At 34.1% G+C, this 22,406-nt stretch overlaps 2 protein-coding genes across 2 annotated transcripts; one reads left to right on the top strand and one right to left on the bottom strand.

Moving 5' to 3' along the window:
• Positions 1-1,022: 1,022 nt before the first annotated feature.
• LOC112516440 (pollen-specific protein SF3-like) lies at positions 1,023-2,199 on the top strand. The gene is made up of 5 exons (XM_025123482.1): positions 1,023-1,160; positions 1,387-1,483; positions 1,571-1,611; positions 1,714-1,797; positions 1,905-2,199. The coding sequence occupies exons 1-5, from the start codon at positions 1,023-1,025 to the stop codon at positions 2,100-2,102; spliced, it is 558 nt and encodes a 185-aa protein (XP_024979250.1). The 3' UTR covers positions 2,103-2,199.
• Positions 2,200-5,121: 2,922 nt separating this feature from the next.
• Positions 5,122-17,811, bottom strand: LOC112516439 (telomere repeat-binding factor 1). Its single transcript, XM_025123481.1, has 7 exons — positions 17,602-17,811; positions 15,677-15,855; positions 14,219-14,433; positions 11,204-11,288; positions 8,923-9,006; positions 6,365-6,718; positions 5,122-5,483 (listed from the first exon to the last, which is right to left on the bottom strand). The coding sequence occupies exons 2-7, from the start codon at positions 15,824-15,826 to the stop codon at positions 5,469-5,471; spliced, it is 903 nt and encodes a 300-aa protein (XP_024979249.1). The 5' UTR covers positions 15,827-15,855; positions 17,602-17,811; the 3' UTR covers positions 5,122-5,468.
• Positions 17,812-22,406: the final 4,595 nt, after the last annotated feature.

Raw genomic sequence — 22,406 nt, 5'->3', positions numbered from 1 at the left:
TATGGTTTTTATTAATTAACATATTATTAATTATTTATTTTTACCTTATGATTTATATAAATTAACATATTGTATATTAGTGAATTGTTTTAAATATATTATGAAATGTTAAAATTTATTATTTTTAAAACATGTTCTTTTTGGTTATCTTACATTAGTTAGCTTATCAGCTACCAACTAGCTTGTTAGTAATCAATTAGCTTATCAATTAGTAGTTTGCAGTGCGATTTGGTGTGGTGTGGGGCCAAACCACAAACTGCACCACATATGCGGTTTGAGCATTTTACAAAACTGCAAACCCCATCATAAAATGCGTGCGGTTTGTACCTATCGCACTTTATGCCTAAAATCCAATAACTTTAAGTTTAAAATACATTATAAAATCAACAATAGAGTAACCGTAATCTAAAAAAAAAAGTTTCAGTACATCTAATTTCCAAATAAATATTGCATAATTAAAAGTAGTCTAAGAAATAAAAAGAAATAAACTTCAAAGTAAATTGGAGTTGTGAGTTGTGATATGTCTAACTAATTTATTAATATTGCTTATTGTTATATTGGACTAAATTCAAATTTTAAACATAAAGTCCAAAAATATTACATAAATAACAAAAATATTCTATATATGTTATATAGTATAGTTTGATAAAAATGCAAATGCAAACCGTACCGTAAAAAAATTAACTTGAATATCTTGTGTTTTTCAAACTTATTCTATATGATTTTGTTATTTTAAGTAAATTTCTTGTGTTTGAATCTTTCAAAAAGGAAAAAAAGAACTGTAATGGAAGTACATGAATATCGGATAGATGAATGAACATAATCAACAATCAAATACACCCTTTTCCCGTAATTTGTTGCTACCCACATATCAACAATTTTCATCTCACTATTTAATCCACCAACATCTAATCAACATTCAAATCATAAATAAATAAAAGAAGTTTTATCGAGTTCTTTTTCTCACGTTGTTTTTTTTCCTTCCGAATAACAACTAGAGGAAAAGAACTCCCTAAATAAAAATGGTGGGATTCGGAGGAACAAACGAAAAATGTGCAGTTTGTGAAAAGACTGTATACCTAGTTGATCGGCTAGTTGCTGATCATCGGACTTATCACAAAGCTTGCTTCCGATGCCATCATTGCAACCGTACCCTCAAGGTCCATTTCTTTTTTCTATATTACAATTTTTTTAAGTATTAACTCACTCTGCATATTTTCCATTCTTCATTTCATGAACCGATATTTCTTGTATGTTACATCATATATATATATATATATATATATATATATATATATATATATATATATATATATTGCTTAAATCTTAAGCAAAAGGTATGTATATATGGTAACATGGTGAGGGCCAATTAATGTTTGATTGCAGCTTAGCAACTACAATTCCTTCGACGGAGTGGTTTACTGCAGGCCACACTTTGATCAGCTCTTCAAGAGAACTGGCAGCTTGGAAAAAAGTTTCGAAGGTTTAATTCATAATATTATTTATTAATAAAATCTTTTTGTGAAAATTAAATACTTATTTCTTAATTCTGCTTCATGTAATATCTCAGGAACACCAAAGTTCAAGGTAGAAAAGCCTGTTAACGCCGAGGTATATATATATATATAACATATATATTTATCGATCCTTTATTGTGACGATCTATGATCGCGTTGAGCGAGCATAATCATATACGTTGTGTCGTGGTGACAGAATGCAAGCAAAGTGTCGAGTATGTTCGGGGGCACACAAGACAAATGTATCGGGTGTGGCAAGACCGTTTATCCTATCGAACGGGTATGTATATGTATATATTATATATATATATATATATATGTATGTATGTATATGTATATGTATGTATGTTGAATTGAATTGAATTGAATTGGAAATGGATGAAACAGGTTAAGGTGGATGGAGCTGCATACCACAGAAGCTGTTTCAAGTGCTGCCATGGAGGGTGCACCATAAGCCCATCAAATTACATTGCTCATGAAGGGAAGCTGTATTGCAAGCACCATCATATCCAACTCTTCAGGAAGAAAGGAAACTACAGCCAGCTTGAAGACGACGAAGCTCCTGAATCATCATCAGCATCATAAATTGATATGAATTCAAATAAAAGAAAGCATTGTGTAGCTCCATCCATCTACTGATTATAAAATATATGAATGAGCAATTGATTGAGTAATTGAAGGATATATATTTTGTTTATCTGGATTATATGTAATAATGTGTTTCTGTTCTTAACCAATACGAATGCTTCTAAATTCTATTCGCACAAAACTAATACAGCTTTAGCCCCCAAAAGGGTAAAATTGTCAAATCATCTTTTTTTTTTTAGTAAATTACGGATTTGGTCTTTTTGGTTTACACTTTCTACCCATAATGGTCGTGAAATCAAAGTAAATACAAATTTGGTACCCCTGATATGCATTCCCGCACTCGTTGAGTCCCTTTCATAATGAAATCGAAAAGATTCCATTAACCTAGTTAAAATAAGAGGATATTTTAGTCTTTTTCATAATCTTGTCTTTATCCTTATTAAGAATTAAAAATATATATATTTTATATTAATTATAGTATATATAATACATTATTTTGACACACACACACACATATATATATATATATATATATATATACACATATATATAAATATCACTGATAAAAAACTACAAGAGTGGTGTCTGATTGGTTTGAGCTTGGCTCCAAAAGTCAAAAGTATCAGGAGGTCTCAAGTTCAAATCCAAGGAGGAATAAAAATCCCCTTGTGGCCACGGATGTTCAAATGCGATGACTTCGGGCTATCTGCAAAGCAGATGGTCGCTTTGGGATTAGTTGGCTCGCATAACGGGTTGAATATTCATGTTAATAAAAAAAAATCACTGATAAAACCTCCCAACCAACACCTCACCCTCTGATCTCCGATGTGCCCCCAACGATGCCGGTCTGCAATCCCTCATCACCATGAGCCAACATCGACTTCGTCATCCACCACCTATTTCTCCAAGGTGCAAGTACTGTTACGGGGGGCTAAAAATGGCGGTGGTTGTTTTTTGTTTTAGATCCGCATATACAAGGGGACGAGACCGTAAATGGAAAGAAGCCAAAGTGATGGCTGGAGAACTCAACGACTTACTTTTTCCCCTTATGTCATGGGATAACTGTAATCTTATAGCGTTTTCAATACACAATAATTGTAACACTACGCCAAACTTTCCAAAGACATAATGTGAGAAGTCTAACGTTGTTCACTTAAATTAAATAGAAAGATTGTTCTATATTTTCAAGTCTTAGCAATTTATTCTCAAAGATTTAATATATTAATATTAATTTATAGTTTTTCATTATTAATTTTAAGTAACATGATCTTACGACCACCGAGTCAAACGGGTATTAATTCCATTATGTAAGTCTTTTGAAAAATCATCTAAATGATATCGTTTTATGCACCCCCATGAGGCCCCGTTGAGGCATGCTTATTGATCAAAGGGTTTTGGCTTCAATCTCAACTCTTTTGTTGTTATATACACTTCATCTTCACGAAAACATATTATAGCGTAACCTTCTTGTTCATCTCATTGAGTTTGGAAGCCTGAATATATAAGCAGTGAAAAGTTAGGGTAATGTGAGAATGATATCAAATCATCATGCCCCATATGCACTGGGCGACACATGTGTTACGTTGACCTCAACAAAGAGTTGCAATTAGGGCTGTAAATGAACCGAACGTTCAGCGAACCGTTCGTATTTGAACCTCCATGGCCACAAGAGGATTTTTATTCCTCCTTGGATTTGAATCTGGGACTTCCAGGTACTTTTGATCTTTGGAGCCAAGCTCAAACCAATCAGGCACCACCCTTGTGGTTAATACGTACCATATTCAAATCTTATTAAATAGAACATTGCGATTTGATGGTAAATTTTGACCAAGTTCAGAGTATCTCATGCTCAAATATATAAACCTTCTAGTAATCGCGTGTATTTGATTCAACTTATTCACACCTCGACTTATCTTATAAGACCCTTAAAAATAACAAGGAAAATCCCATGGTCATCTTAATAGACTTAAACTGATGATCTAGCATTTGTTTACTAGTTGTTCTCGATCTTAGAAAAAAGTTCACGAATTTATTAACTTTCTATTTTAAATCTTAAAATTTAAAATTAAATCAAGAGTGAACTATATTTTTCGTCCATATGGTTTAGCAAAACTTCGGTTTCCATCCCCTGATTTCACTATGCCCATGTGATTTGCATTTTGCTTTACCAAAACTTCGGTTTCCATCCCTTGATTTCACTATGCCCATGTAATTTGCATTTCACTAGACTCAAAACAGGTTATTGGGTCTAGCAACCGTTTAAAATTTTCATTAAATGCCATAACGTGCCCCTCGTCCCTCGAGTAATGGACGTTTTGGTCATTTTCTCAGTTTTATTTGCATACAAATATTTAATTCGAAGATACAAGTATTTTAAAGCTTAAAGAAAAACACAAACTAAACCCATCACCACCATCTCCTTCTCCATGGAAGCAACAACAATCACATCCTTCCAGTGTCGATCCAGAATCTTTGTTCTATGGAGTCACCTTTAAGATAGACTAAAGACCCGCAAAATCGTCCGATGTGTTTTTAACCTAATTACAACGTTTTCGAGGGAATTATAAAGTTTTTTGGTTGATTTCGAGGGATTTTTTAGTGTTTTTGTCGATTTCGAATAACTTTTTTGGTTTTTTTGATTGATTTCAACAAAAAAAATTGGTTAGAGTAACAGTTTCGATTGAGGTTGAGGGCCCGTTTAAAAAATGTAATGGGGGAAGTGAAAGGTAAATCATGTAAAACCTAAATTTTAACCATGACTTTTTTTGAGTTTTTGACTGGAGTCCCTTCCCCGCTCCTTTTTACCATTGCATCCGCCCCTGCATCCTTCCCATCTCTGCACAGCACCTCGAGGGTTTTCTTCGAACTTTCCGACAGTAAACATAGGTCGAGGCATCAATGATGGAATGGTTAGGTGTTCCATTGATATTTTTGACGATAAAAATCGACAGACTAGTTGCAGGTTTCTTCAGGTTTTTCGACCATAAAACAAACAAACACAAATCAAGGTTACGACTTTCTTCAATTTTTTCTCCATCTTACATATCCAAACAATAATGGGTTCAAATCGTAGAACCCTTTTTCAAATGAATCTGCTGCATTTAGTGTGCTAATGAATTGACAATGAGAGGTGAATACAAAATAAATGAATTTATGCAGTTCAGCATGCACTGTCCACCAACAACAACAGCACCCATTGTTTTATTATTCTATCTATTAACTCCCCTAATTGTTCAACAAAAAACTAACCATATTTGTTCATTTACCAGCACTAGTTGAACCAACACTTCCCAACAATATTTACATCTGCAAACTTTGTTTGTCCAACATCTATAACAGATCCTCTTGATATGCCCATTTCTGTCACGTACGAATCATCTGCAACAAGTTTCAAGAATTACAACCAGTTCCAATTTTAATTTTTACAGACGATGGCATACATACATATATATTACCCATCAACAGTGTTTCGTGTTTAGGGTTTTAAGATATAGTTGAAAAGTCATTGGCCAAGATTCTCTGCAAGATGAGTCACCGAGCACTGAAAACATCTTGCACAGCTCAGAACGGATGTTTTGTTTAGCTACTGGAAACTAAAGACTCCTACAAGATCTGAAACACCATGCCACCTCATACAGAATGGTCAAATTAGCACCAGTATATATATCCTCCATGAAATGTAACTTAAACAATATAACTGTTTTTCCTACAAATGCACTCAACCAACTTCACCAAAAAGGCTGCATGCATAATGGGTAGCAAATAAGGCCCGTAAAAACATTGTCACCCGGAGCAACTCAAGCAAATGAGTTAGCAGCTTGTGGAAAAATAAGGGAGTAGGTACCAAAATGTCTTCAAGTATTTATTAACTAATTTAGGGGCTGTTCGGTTGGATTTACATCAAATCCTGTATAGATATAGCTGACTGTGTGGATGAATCTGTTTGTACAGATTGGAAGGGTTTTTATTTGGGAGGGTATTTTCATAGATGGAAAGAGGATGTTCTTACTTGGTAAGGGCAGGTTTGGCAAAAAAAACTTGACTTTCTGCATAAAGCTCCCTCCAAAATCTTATCGAATAAGCCACTTTCTATATCACTAAGCCCCTCCCAAACAGTCATGTATGGCTGCCCAAATACGTTGTGTCCCGTCAAGCTCATTAATTGAGAGAAGCTCATTAATTGAGAGAAGCTCATTATGTGCATCGTATTATTAATCATAAAAGAATGGAGTAGTAGTAAGTCGATTGATGTTTTTTACCAGCCTCTGTGTGGTTCTCCCTTTCAGAGTCTTCATTGCTGCCTCTGCAAAAGCTTGAGCAGCTTCTGCATCAGCCTCGGCTGCCTCTGCCTCCCTTGCTGCTTCTTCTGCTTCTGCTATGGCAGCTTCAGCCTCTGCAACAGCTTGAGCCGCAGCTGCAGCAGCCTCCTGTGGAGTCATGCTCCTCATCTTTTGCAGTTCCAAGTCAATCTGAGCTTTTGTAGGAACACTGATTTCATCCTTATCAACTTTGGGAGAACCCACCTTCTGCCTTCCCTCCAGACGTAACATCGTAGGGATCTTTTTCTTGTCAGATAATGCATTGGCAGAGGCGATTCTATATTTGCGTTTTGTCTGTAACAGAAAACATCCAACAAATATAAATATTCCCACTGAAAATGTTGAGAGAAAACCAAAACCAGCATAACCAGTGGTAAGAATATATCGGAGGTTTGAATTCCAAATAATTCAAGAATATCCATACATCAACAGAAATAACATCTAAATACCAGATTTCTTTCTTACTTTATTTTGATCTCTAGGTTGACTATTTTTTTTTAAAATGCTATTTGGAGAAATTCTGAAAGTCTATGCTAGAAGTATATCAAAGATGCATGTTTAGATGGTGCATTTGTGTGTGTATGGTTATGCAATTGTGCCGATGTACGTCTGTGCATCTAGGTTACAATATCAACTAATTCAATAAAACATATTCCAACAAATACTTCAGAATAAGCTATGGATGAACTTAGAGAAGCCAGTTACATGGATATAACTGAGTATGATTGTAATAATGAACTTGTGATGCAGGAAGATAGTTGATCATCCAGTAAGATGTGATACTATCATAATACATGTAACATACTGAAGAAAGCTAACTGTTCAAATTAACCATCAACAGTTTCAGTCTTATCCACACCAATGTATCTCCTTCATCCCATCCACTCCTCTCAATAAACCAAGAAAAGATGGAAATATGGAAGCCAGATGATGAGTCAGAAAATATAGAGTATCATCAACCAAGTCCACATATATCAATATTACTAATTTATGACCAAATAAGAATTAGACGATGTCAACAAGAAAATTTCATGCGACTATATCTCCATATCCCACAGTAAGTATTAGTTTAATTCTGCATAAAAGTGGATAAAGAAGGCATCTAGAACCATGTGGATTATATATATATATATATATATATATATATATATATATATATATATATATATATTTCTCTTGACAAAGATTTTGCATAACCCCTAAAGCATTCCTTGATTTGTCATTTCGAAATGTAAGTACATCTGCTACTAAGGATAGTTTTATCCAAACACCAGCCCCGGCACTAAATCAAATCCATGTAAAGGAAGAGCTTGCTGTGACTAACGCTGCCTAAAATACTGTGGCACATGTGACCTAAATTTTGAAATGGTGAAATAGCTATTGCATTTTGGCAACTGCAATATTGCATATGAAGAAACAAAATAAGAGCATTCACTTGCATAACAAGTTTACTTCCAGCTTTTGCATTAAAGAAAGTATAGGCATAGTAGAATTCCGTCTTTTGGAAAGATATGAGTAAGGGTTTCGGAGAGATATGTCTACAAAACCCTTTAATATACATAGTCTAACTTAAAGTTGCTATATTGGAATTGTATAGAATTGGCCTACAGCAAATTCTGGATGGGGCAAAAAGAGTTGCATAAAGCACCGTCTATTCTCCCCAAACACAGCAGAAGCAGTTTGTCAAAAGGAAGAGTGATTTAGATCACTGCATCACTTCAGGGCGGACTTACTAGGCTATCTTCCTGTGAGACAACTGAGTTAGGGTAAAGAATCGACATAACAAATGAACAGGAGCGCTAAGATCTTTGGAAATGAACTCAACATCATAGGTGAGGCAAAAACATATGCCTTTGACACCAGATTACGAGATTAGAAGGTGTTATCTCTAACAGAAGGCATCCAGTATGACATACTTGCATTACAGCCTTGGTACTTGGAAACCTTTTGCTACAAGCACAGAGCACAATTCTCCAAAACCAACGGGTAAACCACTTGCATTAGAAAAGGGTAGGCTTTGGCACAAGTATTTAAATTTGATAAATTAAGCATACAACTCAAGAAGCCATACAGTATCTGACAAAATAACAGGATTATCCTGCCATTGAAGAGACTAATATATCCTACTCTCCACAATAAAGAGGCTTCTTCAGTAATGCAAATGCAGAACTTACCAAACAAACAATCCAGATGATTATGGAGACTCTTGAATATAGAAACAAGAAAGGAATTTCCACAATTTACAATAATCTTCGCAATGTCCTACAGTCACCAAAACAGAGGCTAAATCTACATTGTTCACAGAATTTAGGACAAGAAATTTTCATCAGTTCCTTCATTCAAGGTATAAATGGTATTCTCACATAAACTGAACATATTTCCTGGCCAACTGCAATAACTTGCTTCATCTAATCCAAGTAAATTAGCAACAAGATGTTGGCAAATATGGTTAGCCATCAACAGTAAATGGCATGTGCTATTTAATAACACAAATATACCTTGACAAGTTTGCCGTTTGCAGTCAGAAACTTCAATTTCATTGACAGAAGTCTCTTAAAATTTGGGGGTGCCCAATACTGTTCCTGCAACATCAGAGACAAACAATGTCACTGAAAAGTGGGACTAGAAACATTTACTTCATTAGACCAAAGACAGGCTGGTAATAACAATCAAGCTACACAGCAAGAAAAAGCATGGCACTGTTGTCAAAAAATATCATTAGAGGATTATAATATTAAAGGCAGTAACAGAAAGTTAGTTGGTAGACTAGCGGTTGTAATTTAATGATTTATCACTACTCGATCATAAATTTTGTAGGGGATTATAATATTACAGGAAAATCTATAAGAGGTAGAATTTCTGCTTTGGTACTACAAACAACAGCTGAAAATTCTAAATGTCAATCATGGGGTTTAGTTTGAGCATCATGGTCAAATCTACTTTGGCGGCAGCAAGGTAGCCTTAAGATGGAGGCAGCAAAGGAGCTCAGGGATGTGATGGGAAGAGAGCATTTGTGATAAAATTTAGGTATGAAGCAGATAAGCATAGGAGAGATCTTTTATTTAATTGAAATAGCATGACACTATGAAACTTTCAACTTTTCATAACTAGTTGGCATGACACATGAAATCAAACATGCACATGCCACATGAAATCTGACACCAGAGTATACAATAGAACAAGAGAGACCGGAAGTTGTCAATTGGTCGACGACATGTTGGGCTTTTTGATAATTAAACCTTTATTACTTGGTTAAAGAAAATAAAGAATAAAAAACCACTATCCAGAAGCATAATAAGAGACAAACAAGATTTCCATGAAGGAGGCTACACAAAGCCTGATACTTGATAGTATACCAAAAAGATGTTTTTCTTATAAGCGGAGAAGTTGATTAGAGTAGGAAGGTTTTTATATTGAGAATCCATAAATTGGATTGAATGAAGTTTGATTTACCAAACTGCAACGTATGAGATGAATCCCTGAAATCACTCAGGATAATACTGCCAGTAGGATCAAGCCAGTGAAAATAAGGGCGACTCAGATAGTCACTTCTCAAGCTTAAATTACAGGAACTACTAACTTCAATGCACATTAGAGATATTCTGTTAATAAAGGTATATTTGTAGATGTGTATGTCACTTACAACGATGATGAAGAAATATATATATACATATATATATATGTGAGATATTATAATAATGGCAATGGTTACAAAATCAACAGCTTTTTCATCTCTTGACACCACTAGTTCGATGGTCCGACTGTGTATCTCTATAGTAACAATTCCATATATATAGGGTCAGGGTCAGGTTCAGGGAAAAACCACAAAACCTTGAAACTTGGAAATCACCCTTTATTTAAACTTTTTTAACTTAAAAATGAAAATTACTTATATGCATATGTTCATACCATCCAGATGAACGGCTACGAGCATGTTATACACATGTGCATAACATGCATACATGCATAAAAACCAAGAAACAACTTCAATTACTTGTATGCACATGTGCATACCGTCCAGATAAATGGTTACCAAGGTGTTCCTTAGTTTTTCATTTTTTTGGGGGTTTTCCCCTGAACCTCCCTCCCTCTCTCTCTCTCTCTCTCTCTCTCTCTATATATATATATATATAGGGTTGGGTTCACGTGAGACCAGGCTGTTTTCCTGAGACCCGTGCGACCACATTTTTACACTTGAAACTTCACAGCAAAAACACTGTGAAGGTTTAAAAAAGTCGAACCTTCACAGCAAAAACACTGTGAAGGTTACCTTCACAGCATTTTGCTGTGAAGTTTCACGTGTAAAAAGTTGGTCTCACGAAAACAGGCTGGTCTCACGTGATCCTAAGTCTATATATATATATATATAACACGTTTCAAATACTACCTATCCTATTTGTATAACCAATACAACATTAATCTAAACAGCCATTTTATTTAAAAAAAATTCAGTTTTTTTAATTGATAATTGGTAACTACCTTTTCCACATCATCAAATGCTGACCATAGATGAACTAATTGATGGTTAAGATGAGGTTGCACTGGTTGTACAAATGGAATGGGTTGTAAAATAAACCACCTATATATATATATATATATATATTGCAGCAATATAGAGAAGCAAAGTATTATAAGAAATGTGTATCACTCATGAACTATATGTTTAGTTTTACCGTAACAACCTGATGGCTGAGAACTCACAAGATGGTCTGAGCCTTACGCACCGGACCATCTTTCAGTTTCTAATTTATAGGTAAAGCTATAAACCAACACAGATACCTCTATGTATGTGCCGATAGTAGTCTTATTAGAGCCACCAGGCTCCTTCAAATTGTTTATTGCCTCCATTATAAGATTGTCCAACCTGTAAAAGACGAAGGGAAGCAAAAATATAATCATCAATACTATCATCTAGGAAAAAAATTAATTGTGATTGACAAGAAGAGATGCCAAATGTACAACAAGAAGTGCATTTGCTACTACCCTTCGCAAATTGAATACCGTATATACAATGCAGTATGAGTTATCTTATCCCTATGTGATTGCTGCTGCCACAAGCTGGCTTTTGTTAACTATCTTCTTCTCTTTCCCTAAATCACAAAGTCATCCACTTAAGCATCTAAGAATCTCAGGTAGTACAAACCTCAATTGATTTGGAAGAAGCCTGTTGTGCTTTTACGATAGTGCCAGATGAGAAAATGTCAATTCTCCATGACAAGTATTCTAACCAATACTACGGTTTACCCCTCCGTTGCAAGCTCAATTACAGTCTCATTAGCAAAGAATCATGCTTGTTACTTCTTGCATACTTTTTCCAGGTTTAGAGGGTCGGTCTTCTAATTGTGACAAAGTACATTGGAGACAAATCTTAACTCAAAGAATCGGCTAGCCTCCAATACAACATATACTGCTTAGACTATGATATCTTATTTGTGAATCTTGTGCTTATACCTTTTATGGACCCCGGAGGGTACTCCATCCTATCAGAAAACACGAAATAGTATGCCTGATGGATATGCTTGATATATATATATATATATATAGAGGAGCGTTCAAATGAAAACCGCCCCCATTTGTGTAAACCGTGTAAACCAATCTCATCCATCCATTTTCTTGATCAATGGTCAAGATCAGTTTACTTTATTTTTGGAAATTAAAAAATATATATATTAAAATTTTATTTTTATATTAGCAATAAGGGCAAAATGGTAAACAAAAATACATTTTCTGTAACATCCTATTAAAGGACATTATTCTTTATTTTAGGAAATTAAAATTTTTTATTTGTTAGGAAATAATTTCGCTAATGCAGCAGCCTTTTTATTCCTTATCCTGAAATCGTTTCAATGTCCTTCACACACCCACGTAAATATGCACCCTATTCATTATGAAATTATTTCAAGATGCACCGGTTTCATCATGAATCCATTTTAACATGTAATTATTTCATGACAAACCGCATACATTATGCACCCGTTTCATTTTGCATTTCACCTACTAAATGGATCAACTACACCATCACTGAAACGGGTTTCACCATCAAACCAGTTCACTACTCATTGTTCAATTACGCCATGAACTAGTTTCACCTTCATGAAACTTGTTTCATGTACATAGATTAGTTTATTTCGCTCCTGATTTGATGAATTCATTCCTTTAATCCTTACAATCTTAAAGATTCTGTAGCAGATTACAATATATATATATATATATAGTTCACACGGTTTCTTAGAAATGCACGGTTTTCATTTGCCCTATATATATATATATATATATATATTTTAACTTAACTGTGGCTGCAACAGATATATGCCCCCTGTTTATCTGAGTTGGAAAGGAGAAACAAGCAGGCTTCCCCCTAATGTGTCATTATCTGGGTTCTTGCACAGGCCAAATTAGTTATATGCCAGTGTCTCTTGCATCCCAACATATCAAATTATTAATTCTCCCTTACTTCTCAAGGCCCCAAAAATGAAATAAAAATTGATAAGCAAACAGATTCTCAAGCAGAAGTTTGATGTAATATATAATACAATGACAGTTTTTCAAGGAAAAAGCAATGTAGCATTCCTTTTTTCTTTGAGAAATAACCATAGCTGAGTTTACTAACAGAGGGATTGGCTTATCATAGTGATTAGAGGATGCCTGTGATCACCTCATTTTAAATGCGACACGTTGCCTCCTAGTTCCATCAACAGATCAATCAAGTGGAGGGTGTCTATTATTCTTGCAAGGAGACAAAGTAGTCTCCTGTACTAAGTGAACCCTTGGTCTGGATGTCTTTGTGACCAGTCCTTTCTATGTCCATAGTCAAGAAGGATAACTGCGATCATACTTGACTGCAAATGATAAACTAGAGGGCTGCTTTATGATATAAGCCAATAAAAATCTTCCATCATGATAGAAGGGTCCATTGGGATCTACCTATTGCAAAGTGATTTGGGTTTGATATCCACTGTTTGGAACATGTTGTGATGGTTTCCCATAACTACGTGTCATCTTGGAGATGGTGAAAAGATTTCATTTTAGTTGTCAAGTACAGTGTTCCAAAAACAGATTTTTTTGTCAAGGAATTTGGAAGGAATAATAAAAACTTGAAGGTTTGGGAAGTAAAATGGATAAGGCTTCTTGACAAATCAACAAGCCCGTCTATCCATGTGTTTAAAACACCTAGACCAAATTGAATTAACTTAAGAATCTTAACTGTAATACATATATCAAAAAGGCACGAGCATAGTACTACTGACCAACCCTGTGAACTTCCCAGAACATGTTCATCATGCCTTGCCTAGGAAACTATAGCCAATATCATAGAATAATGAAACATGCTGTAGATAAGCAATTAAGCTACACTCAATTCTTTCCCCTTGGTCAACATCTATGATGTCAGTGTGTGAGCAAAGGCTGCGAGCAGAGGTGGTTTTAGAAGTTCTACATACTCAAGTTCATTTCACTGAGTGAGAAACTTTTTGTTGATAGCTCCTAGCCTCTGCTTTCAAATTATCGTGCCTCCATCTGCAATTTTTTTATGCTTTTGTCCCAGTTACTTCATGTGTGGAAACAGCATGATGTATATAATTACAAATTGTAGACAAGTTATGATACCAATAATAACAAAAAATCACATAGATAAAAAGTAGTGTTCAAGAATCAGTGAATAGCAACGTGAAATTTCGTAGATCTGAATAAGTAACAGCAACAAGGGCCCATTATAACTGCATTAGTTTATATTGCCAATATGTAGGCATTGACTATTTTTCGACCTAGCTATTATGAATGACAACATTGTCTAACCTTATCATAGATCTCTTGGAACCACCAATCTGCGGAGAGCCACTAGAAGACGGAAGAGGCCTAGCATCACCTGAGTCTTCATCACTCTGATCTACAGTAGCAAGTGCCAGAGGGTTGTCGTCCTTGGGGACATGTTGCACTCTTTTTAGAGCTAACCTGGCCTTCTCCCGAGATCCCCATCCATTCGCCATTACACTCATGTTCCTCCATTTGTCCTGGTCCATGCGAAATCCATTAATTAAAAATTATATATTTATATATGACACCATCCAGCAGAAAATGCCAAAAGAAGATCAATTCCAGATAAAAGTACAAGTGCCATGCATCAACATATTGCACATCTCTTCCCAGAAGCATGGGAACATATCCCAGATTTAAAAAGTGAAAAGCTGATGTGAAAGACTGAGGCTTCAAGAAACCCTCAAGGATGCAGCTCTCCGTCCCATGGTTAGGACCACACTTTAGAGATAGCTTTTTAAAACAATAAAAGAGGAAGAAGAACGTCTAGAATATACAAATAGAAAATACTGTTATCTTCTTTGATGTGCTCATGCCTTGAGAAAGTGCAGACCACCAACATGTCCCATACACAGTGAAAGTAATAACCCTCCCAATGAAGTCCTAATTGAAATAAATGACCAGCATGTTTTCTAGTTTCTATGCATCCACTACTTTGGTAAACTAGACAAAATTACCCAACTAATTTGGGGAAGCACAGATAAATGCTTTGTTCAGTTAATTTCAATTTGTGAAAGAAAAATGAAAACCCTGCCAATCTGAGCTACATCGAAGGTGGCAATGAAGTATATAAAAGTTCACTATAACGACATAGCAGTTTCATAATGAACATCCCTAACTTCCAATATAGATTGATTTGGAACGTGAATACAACGGATGACAACTTCGGAAAGAGGAGATATGTCGGTATACCTCCACATAAGAAAAGTGGACAGCTCATAGAGGATGGAGGATATAAAGTAGCCAAAAGGTGAATGTTGCATCACTGATCAATATAGACGTGAAGCACGCACAGGTTGTGGATCAAAGTCGAAGGATATGTTAATGGGTTCTTTTGTACACATAGACCATTACGAGGGAGAGAAGTGTTTAATCCTACACAGAAGAATAGTTTCCCACTCGGACACTTCAACTGAACTTTTCAGATCAAGGTGGAATAAATATGAGTAAAGTACATAATAATAGAGCAAACAATTGTGGTTCGTTTCCAATTATGAGTTTTCCCGAGGAAGAACCAAAATCACAAGGTCAAATAGCCTTCTACAAAATTAGGAATACATGATTCATATATCAGAAATCTCTCTTATATTCTCCCAACCCCACTTCTTTTGAATTTTTGATAATACAGACTTTACATGGGATACTGTAAGTTATATTCAGCCACTAAGCTCCTATAAATACATTGACAAGGCAATCCATATAATGTGAAAAGATGCAAACCTTAAGATCCACATTAGAGCGCAGGTACAACACACTGCTAAATTCTGGATCTTTAAGAATTGTGCGCCATTTCCCTGCTCCATGCTTAAGAACTCCAGCTTTGAGAGCAGCTTCTTCTTCAGAAGTCCATTTCTGCTTAGGAGCACCCATCAAGCCAACCAAAAGTAGCAATGTTCTACCTGTAAAATATATTCATCAGATCAGATAACATTATAATATATACTAATAAGAACAAGAGAGAAGACAATCTATACAAACAGTAGAAAAAGAGTTTTAACCAAATAATTAGACCTGATGGGAGCATGACATATTGACATTAACATAATAAAACACTTCCATTATAAATTGCATGGTGATTTTTAAATGAAAAGAAAATATAATAGACATGGAATATCAAGGATGGTATAGACATCTACAGTAATAGGCTAAAAGAAGAAAATGCAAGTAAAAAAGTTCAGGTGCCTTATAAGTTTATACGATCCATATGTATTATTAATTTATAATGTAATAAACTGTTGAAGAAATCAGATATCCGTGTTTACATATACAAGCCCATCATGAATGGAGAAGAAACCATATAGGGTAGTTCAGTAGTTCCTACCACAATACATATTTCCGTAAGCAATCAATAAGATGCACTTTACTCGATTAGAAATAGACAACAACCTTTCGCATAAGTCATGTTTTAGCTTTAAACAGTGATGTTCATTAGTCATTTGCGGATAAATACCATTCCCTTGAACCAAAGGTACTAGGACAAAATTATGCCATTGCCTGCGAGTATCATGCCTGATCTGATGTTAACCATGCTTCTCATTCATGGAATGCCATCACATGAGATGCTTGCTGGGGTGTAATATATGCCTAAAACTCATGAAGTGGACACTCAATACACGGACACGGGAGAAAGAATGTATAGAAAAAAATGTAGCACAAAAACACTTCATGAACACCTGAAATCGTTTAACACGAAACCAGCATCTATCTTCAGGACAAGCATCTTATTAGATGCTACTTTTATAAGTGCATTGTTATATGGCTAAATTTTGCTTGATTGGATACAAGTAATCCACCCTGCAAATTAACTCCAGGCCTTCTCATGGGCAGCCGTACGAATAAGATAAGCAGAGTTAGGATAGAGAGTACTTGATCATTATCCCCTCATCAACTCTTGATCACCAGACTTGATGACAGTCAAACATTAACAATTTCTGTAATCAATTTACTAAGGAAATCGATTGCCTTCTAAGAAAATAGAAACATAGAAAATACAGACTAGAAGTGAGAGATATGAATGATCTAAAAGTTTTGCAAATGCAGTACAAGCATTGCAAAGACATAGACCTTAATGAGAGCATCAAATTCGATTAAAACTAAATGGTTAGTTCTTACACAAATCAAAACTTATCATGCCCACTGTCCCCGGATTGTTTGCTCCTGCTATCCTAAAAGAAAATCAATTCCCCATCGCAATCTACATTTTTTTAGAAAGAGTCAGGACAGTCACTAACTTACGTGAAGCAAGGGAAACCAATTTTATGTTCTCCAAACATACATAACTCATAGATTAGGCATCCCAAACTTCACTAGCCAAAGTGCAATTTAGCATCTAAATATGACTGAGAAAACCAACAGCGAAATCCTTCAACAAATCCTCCCTTAGACTAATAGAAGTACAAGAAAATCCTGCTAGCTAGACCATGGATCAATAAGTATGCAACGAAACCCTAATTTGCTCAAGGTATCTATGTACTTGTACAATTACACAAATTCCAAGCTAAAATTCCAATCAATCCATCAAAATTTGTATAAATAACAAAACAATTCGTGTATACGAACAGAAATATCACCTAACAGAATCGATCTGTTAATTAATTGATTGAGAAAGAAGGGTTATGAAATTGGGGATTTTTACTCCCTTCTACCTTTGTTGCATCCGGAAGAGTCAGCTCATGCTTGTTCAAGGATGCAGTTATAACAGAAAATTGAAAAGTTTTATAATTTGGTTCCAGATCTTGATCTTGATCTTGATGTTAGTTTTGTGTTCGTGAATAAAAGGGTTTTTGGTTAAGAGACGTGCGCGAAAATTAGGGTTTGGAACCTGGATTTTGAGGGGAATTCAACGTGTTTCGTTATTATTATCTTTTTCTCCCTCGAAAAAGAAAACGCATCGCTGTCATCTGATTCATCACCATTTCTACACACCTACATTTTCATTTTCCCTTACCAAGTTAACCGTTAGGGTTGGGTTCCGATAAGAAGCAGAGTTAAAATTAAAAGCGAAAAAAGGGATCTTTACTTTTGAACGCATATTAAGTTGAGATGTACCAACATGAGATGTATCGGATCAATCCATGTATCAAGCGTGATTCATGGATAGGTTTGATATTAAAGATGATCAAAGATCCATATCCCTTATTACGTTTTTCACCTTAACTTTTCTTCTCACCCGATTTTTCACCTTAACTGTCAAACATATAAAATCCGATTAATTAAACGCACTTTAACATGTGGTTGTTTCAAAACAGGAATTTTAAAAATTCGTTATTTGAGCGGATGATTTTGGTTTACAATTACATATAATATAAAGTAAGAAAAAATCAGTTATATATCTGTGCATTTTGTCTTAAACATAATGATAATACATCTGCTAACATTTGTGGGGTCTGTAACAGGAGGTTGTTTGGGTGTGGATGCGTATATGGATATACTGGATTACAACTTTATTGGTTATTTGTCGAAATTTTTTAGGTTTTGAGCCTTATTTGGTATCTTATTATAGTATGTCTTCAGTGATCTGATGATACATAAATAACTGACTGTTGGTTAACATAATCACTTGATTGTCCACTTATAATAAACGTAATTGTGTCAATTCCAGTTGTGAACTACTGCAAACTTATTTTATAGTTGTAACTAAGCGGGAGACTAAACAAAATTGACGTATAATCCGACTATGTAAAACGAGGACTCTAATTTGGTAATGGACAGTTCATTTTATTCTAATTAATTTTAGGAAATAAAATATCTTTATGTTGGTGCAAAAGTAGCATATTAGAATTCGAATATTTTTTGTTTCATGTTAAAGGGTTTTAGGGGATGTTTGGGATTGCTTATTTGAAATAACTTATGTTTTTTTACAAAAACATTTATCAACTTATTATAAGTTATAAGGGTTTAACTTCTTCAAAAACTTCTTATTACCAGTTTAGAACGAGTCGACATACATGCTCAATATGGTCTTAATTTGGTAATTATTCATCTTAGAAAATATAAATACGTAGAAGACCTCGTGTCATTGAAAAACGTCAAAAATGTTGTTGAAAATAACCTTCCATACGGGAATATTTTTCCTACATAGGAAGAAGAAATTGATTGTCGATTTATATAACCGATCTTGTTTTTCTATTTAAATGGTTTAGTTTAGTAAATGAACTACGGAAGTTTGGGCCTCACGATGTTTGGTTAATACGATTAGGCTAACAAAAATACATTTGCAATCAAATGACTTGCATTTAACGTCGCAGATTGTGGTTAAGTTATTGGTTTAACTTCGTTTTCTTGCATAATTAACCAGTATTAGGCAATGATACACGCCTTATGTTTTATATACAAAACAACTGATTTAAAAAAAAATGGTGTGTTAACGAGAATGGATCGATCTCTTAAACCAGTGTAAAACAATGATGTTGAGTTTGGGTTTGGATTTAGGTTTGAACAGTGAAATTAGGTATTATTTAAAAATTAGTCTTTAAGTTAATTACGAGTTAAGGTTGATATTTAGATCTAAGGGGTCGTTTACCAAACGCTTACCCAAGTAAGCGCTTACCAAGTCACATTACCTTATCGAATGAATAATAAGAACCAAGAATCTTACTCGGTAAGAACGAGACAAGGACCAAAAGTCTTACCCGGTAAGTGATGGCGACGACTCTTACCACGGTAAGCACTTATTGGGTAAATTGTTGCATACGATATCGTTTTGATGGACTAAAATCTTACCTGATAAGTAATTAATAGTATTAAATTTTACTGATAAACACTTACTTGGTAAGTGTTTGGTAAACGGCCCCAAATAAATATTGCATCATGAACGAAATATGGCTTGAAAGCAAGGCTGGCTTATCCATTAAGCCTTGAGGTTATTAATGATATCATTTTAAGGTGTATTTAATGATTTGCAGTAAATTTTATTTATTTATTTGTTCTTAAAAAATTATTATTATTATGTTTTTATTTTCATTAAGCTTTCTAAATGTATACTTACCTCAACTTTATTATATTTTACTAGAAAATATTTGTGCGCAATGCAACAAGATTAATTTTGATTTTAATATTCTGTTTTATTCTTTATTTCAGTCGATATTATAGTATGGTTTTATGTGATTTTGAAAAGGCGATGATATTTTTATTTTTGAATAAAATATAAACTTGAAGATATCATAAAAATTTGACAAAAATATATCGATATTAGTATCAAATTAACTATTTAAAATTCTTGTTTTTTGTGTAGTTTTTTAATTCAATTTTTTTATTATAACTTAATTTAGGTTTAATAACGAAGTAATTTATATTTGGTTTAGTACTATACTTTTTTTATAAATATGATAATTAATTATTTTGTTAGATTTCGATAATTATCTTAATTATATTTTAGATTTTTTAGATTTTAAAATGAGATGTTTATTATCTATTTGATTATGTTTATTCTCAGTTAGTTACACGAATTCAAACATGGAACTTTAATAAGTTGTACTTATGCATAATTTACTTGTAATCTTGAATTTTAAGTAATATGCATCAATATACAGCACTTCATGCATAAAAAATGGTTTTTTAGAGTTTTTGTCAAATGTTTTATAATATAGCATATATATATCTTTTTCCTTTTATTTTTCATACTAAGATCAAACTCATTGAATAAAATTTGAAAAGTTGAAGGATTACTTGATCATATCTAGTGACAGACGTAGAAGTTTTGTCGAACGAATATACATTTAAGGTGGATTTGAATAAATTACTTTCTCGTAAGAGTTGCAAATATGTAATTAAATAATGATGAATGTTGGATTTAGCAACAAAAACAAGCGTAAAGACCTGTTTATCCAAACACTTATTCGGTAAACGTCTTCTGGTAAGATTCAATATTATTATTTACCTTATAAGAGAAGATCTTAATCCATCAAAACGACATCGTATTTCAACAGTTTACTCGGTAAGAGCTAACCGAGTAAGAGTCGTCACCGTCACTTATCGGATAAGACAATCGATCCTTGTCGTAGCTCTTACTTAAGATTATTGGTCATTCTCATGTTCATCCACTAAGATAATGCGACTTAATAAACACTTATTATATAAGCTTTTAATAAACAGACCCTAAATCCGACAATTCTAAGCTCAAAATCGCATGAATTGGGATACTTTGTTGAAAAATCGGGTTAAAGAGTGGTTAAGCTTTTAGGTGTGGGCCAAGATGTTGGGCCGTTTATGTTGGACAAGTAGTTTGGTTCATGGACACAAAATGGATCCAAAGGCCCAAAAGCTTTAGGTTGGCCTGGGGAATATCAGTTATAGGGGCGGGATGAGGCGAAGTGGGCCGGATTTAGATCAGATATCAGTTTACCAAATACTTTCTCGAGTTTGAGTCGAATAATATATTTTAAATCAGGTCATGAGCTCTGTAAATCAAACATATAGATTTTGCCGACCTAGGTGAAAAATGTAAAAAAGATTTGCGGACCTGACTGGAAAAATGTAATTCTTTTTTGTAGATAGGGATAGAAATTGTAATTTTCTTTTGTCGTTTAGCTGGTGGGTTTTTGCGTACCTGCGGCTATTTTGATAAATTCAAAGAGAAAATGACTAAAAGGTGAAACCAACCATAAAAAATGATTATTTTAATAAATTTTCCTAAAATAAATGCATGAACATTTATGGTAAATTTAGTAATTAGTATGTCAGTACACAAAAATATTAACAAATGAATATCGGGGTAAATGTTATATGTTCGAACATGTTTTTATGTCTGAAAAATAGTTGTGCTTAAAAAACCGATCAACCCAATTCGAAAAACCCCCGGAAATATCAACTCGAGATAACCCGGTTTATAATCGGTACAAAATTGGGTTGAAATCAGGTTAGGTCCAAAGTAACCCGACCCAACCCGATAACCCAATGAGATGTTGTACTATTCAATTTTTTAGAGGCTTCTCTAAAATCATTTGATCCAACTTCAGAAATTAATTACAGGGCTTCTTCAATCGATTCAAAATTTATCTTCTTCCATTTCTAGCTACAAACAACATCGATTACAAATGTTGTTCAAATTCATGGCTCAGGCAGTCGATTTCCGTCGGGCATCGATTCCTAATTTCAAAATTTCCATCAAGTTTTGGATAGCTACAAGAACGAATAGGTTTGTTTGATTTAGACATTGTTTAGCAAACATAAGCTAGCTTATAAGTTATCTTGTTTTTTAAGTAATCGTTTGAATGCACATAAACTAACTTATAGCTCATAAACTAGTTTATTGATAAACTATTTGGAGTAACTTATGAATAGCTTTTTGATACTTTTTCCATTCCTGTGACCATGATTAATATTAATTATTATTATTATTATTAATTATCCATAAATATCAATTTATAGTAATTAAAATCTATTAATTAATTTTAACTACATACTATATATTAATTATTATTATTATTTATTTTCCTCCCTTTGAGTAGTG

Source organism: Cynara cardunculus, assembly GCF_001531365.2.
Source record: "Cynara cardunculus var. scolymus isolate 2C chromosome LG 8, CcrdV1, whole genome shotgun sequence".
In the NCBI taxonomy this organism is placed as follows: Eukaryota; Viridiplantae; Streptophyta; class Magnoliopsida; order Asterales; family Asteraceae; genus Cynara; species Cynara cardunculus.
Note: the sequence above shows the minus strand (reverse complement) of the source record. Positions and strands in the feature narration are given on the sequence as shown.

Excerpts from the sequence above, each read along its gene's own strand:
- LOC112516440 (XM_025123482.1), top strand. The coding sequence starts at position 1,023 with ATGGTGGGATTCGGAGGAACAAACGAAAAATGTGCAGTTTGTGAAAAG. Across the intron at positions 1,484-1,570 it reads CTTGGAAAAAAGTTTCGAAG|GAACACCAAAGTTCAAGGTA; the intron begins GTTTAATTCATA and ends GTAATATCTCAG. Across the intron at positions 1,798-1,904 it reads CCGTTTATCCTATCGAACGG|GTTAAGGTGGATGGAGCTGC; the intron begins GTATGTATATGT and ends TGGATGAAACAG.
- LOC112516439 (XM_025123481.1), bottom strand. The coding sequence starts at position 15,826 with ATGGGTGCTCCTAAGCAGAAATGGACTTCTGAAGAAGAAGCTGCTCTC. Across the intron at positions 14,434-15,676 it reads GCTCTAATGTGGATCTTAAG|GACAAATGGAGGAACATGAG; the intron begins GTTTGCATCTTT and ends CGCATGGACCAG. Across the intron at positions 9,007-11,203 it reads CTATCGGCACATACATAGAG|GAACAGTATTGGGCACCCCC; the intron begins GTATCTGTGTTG and ends CTGATGTTGCAG.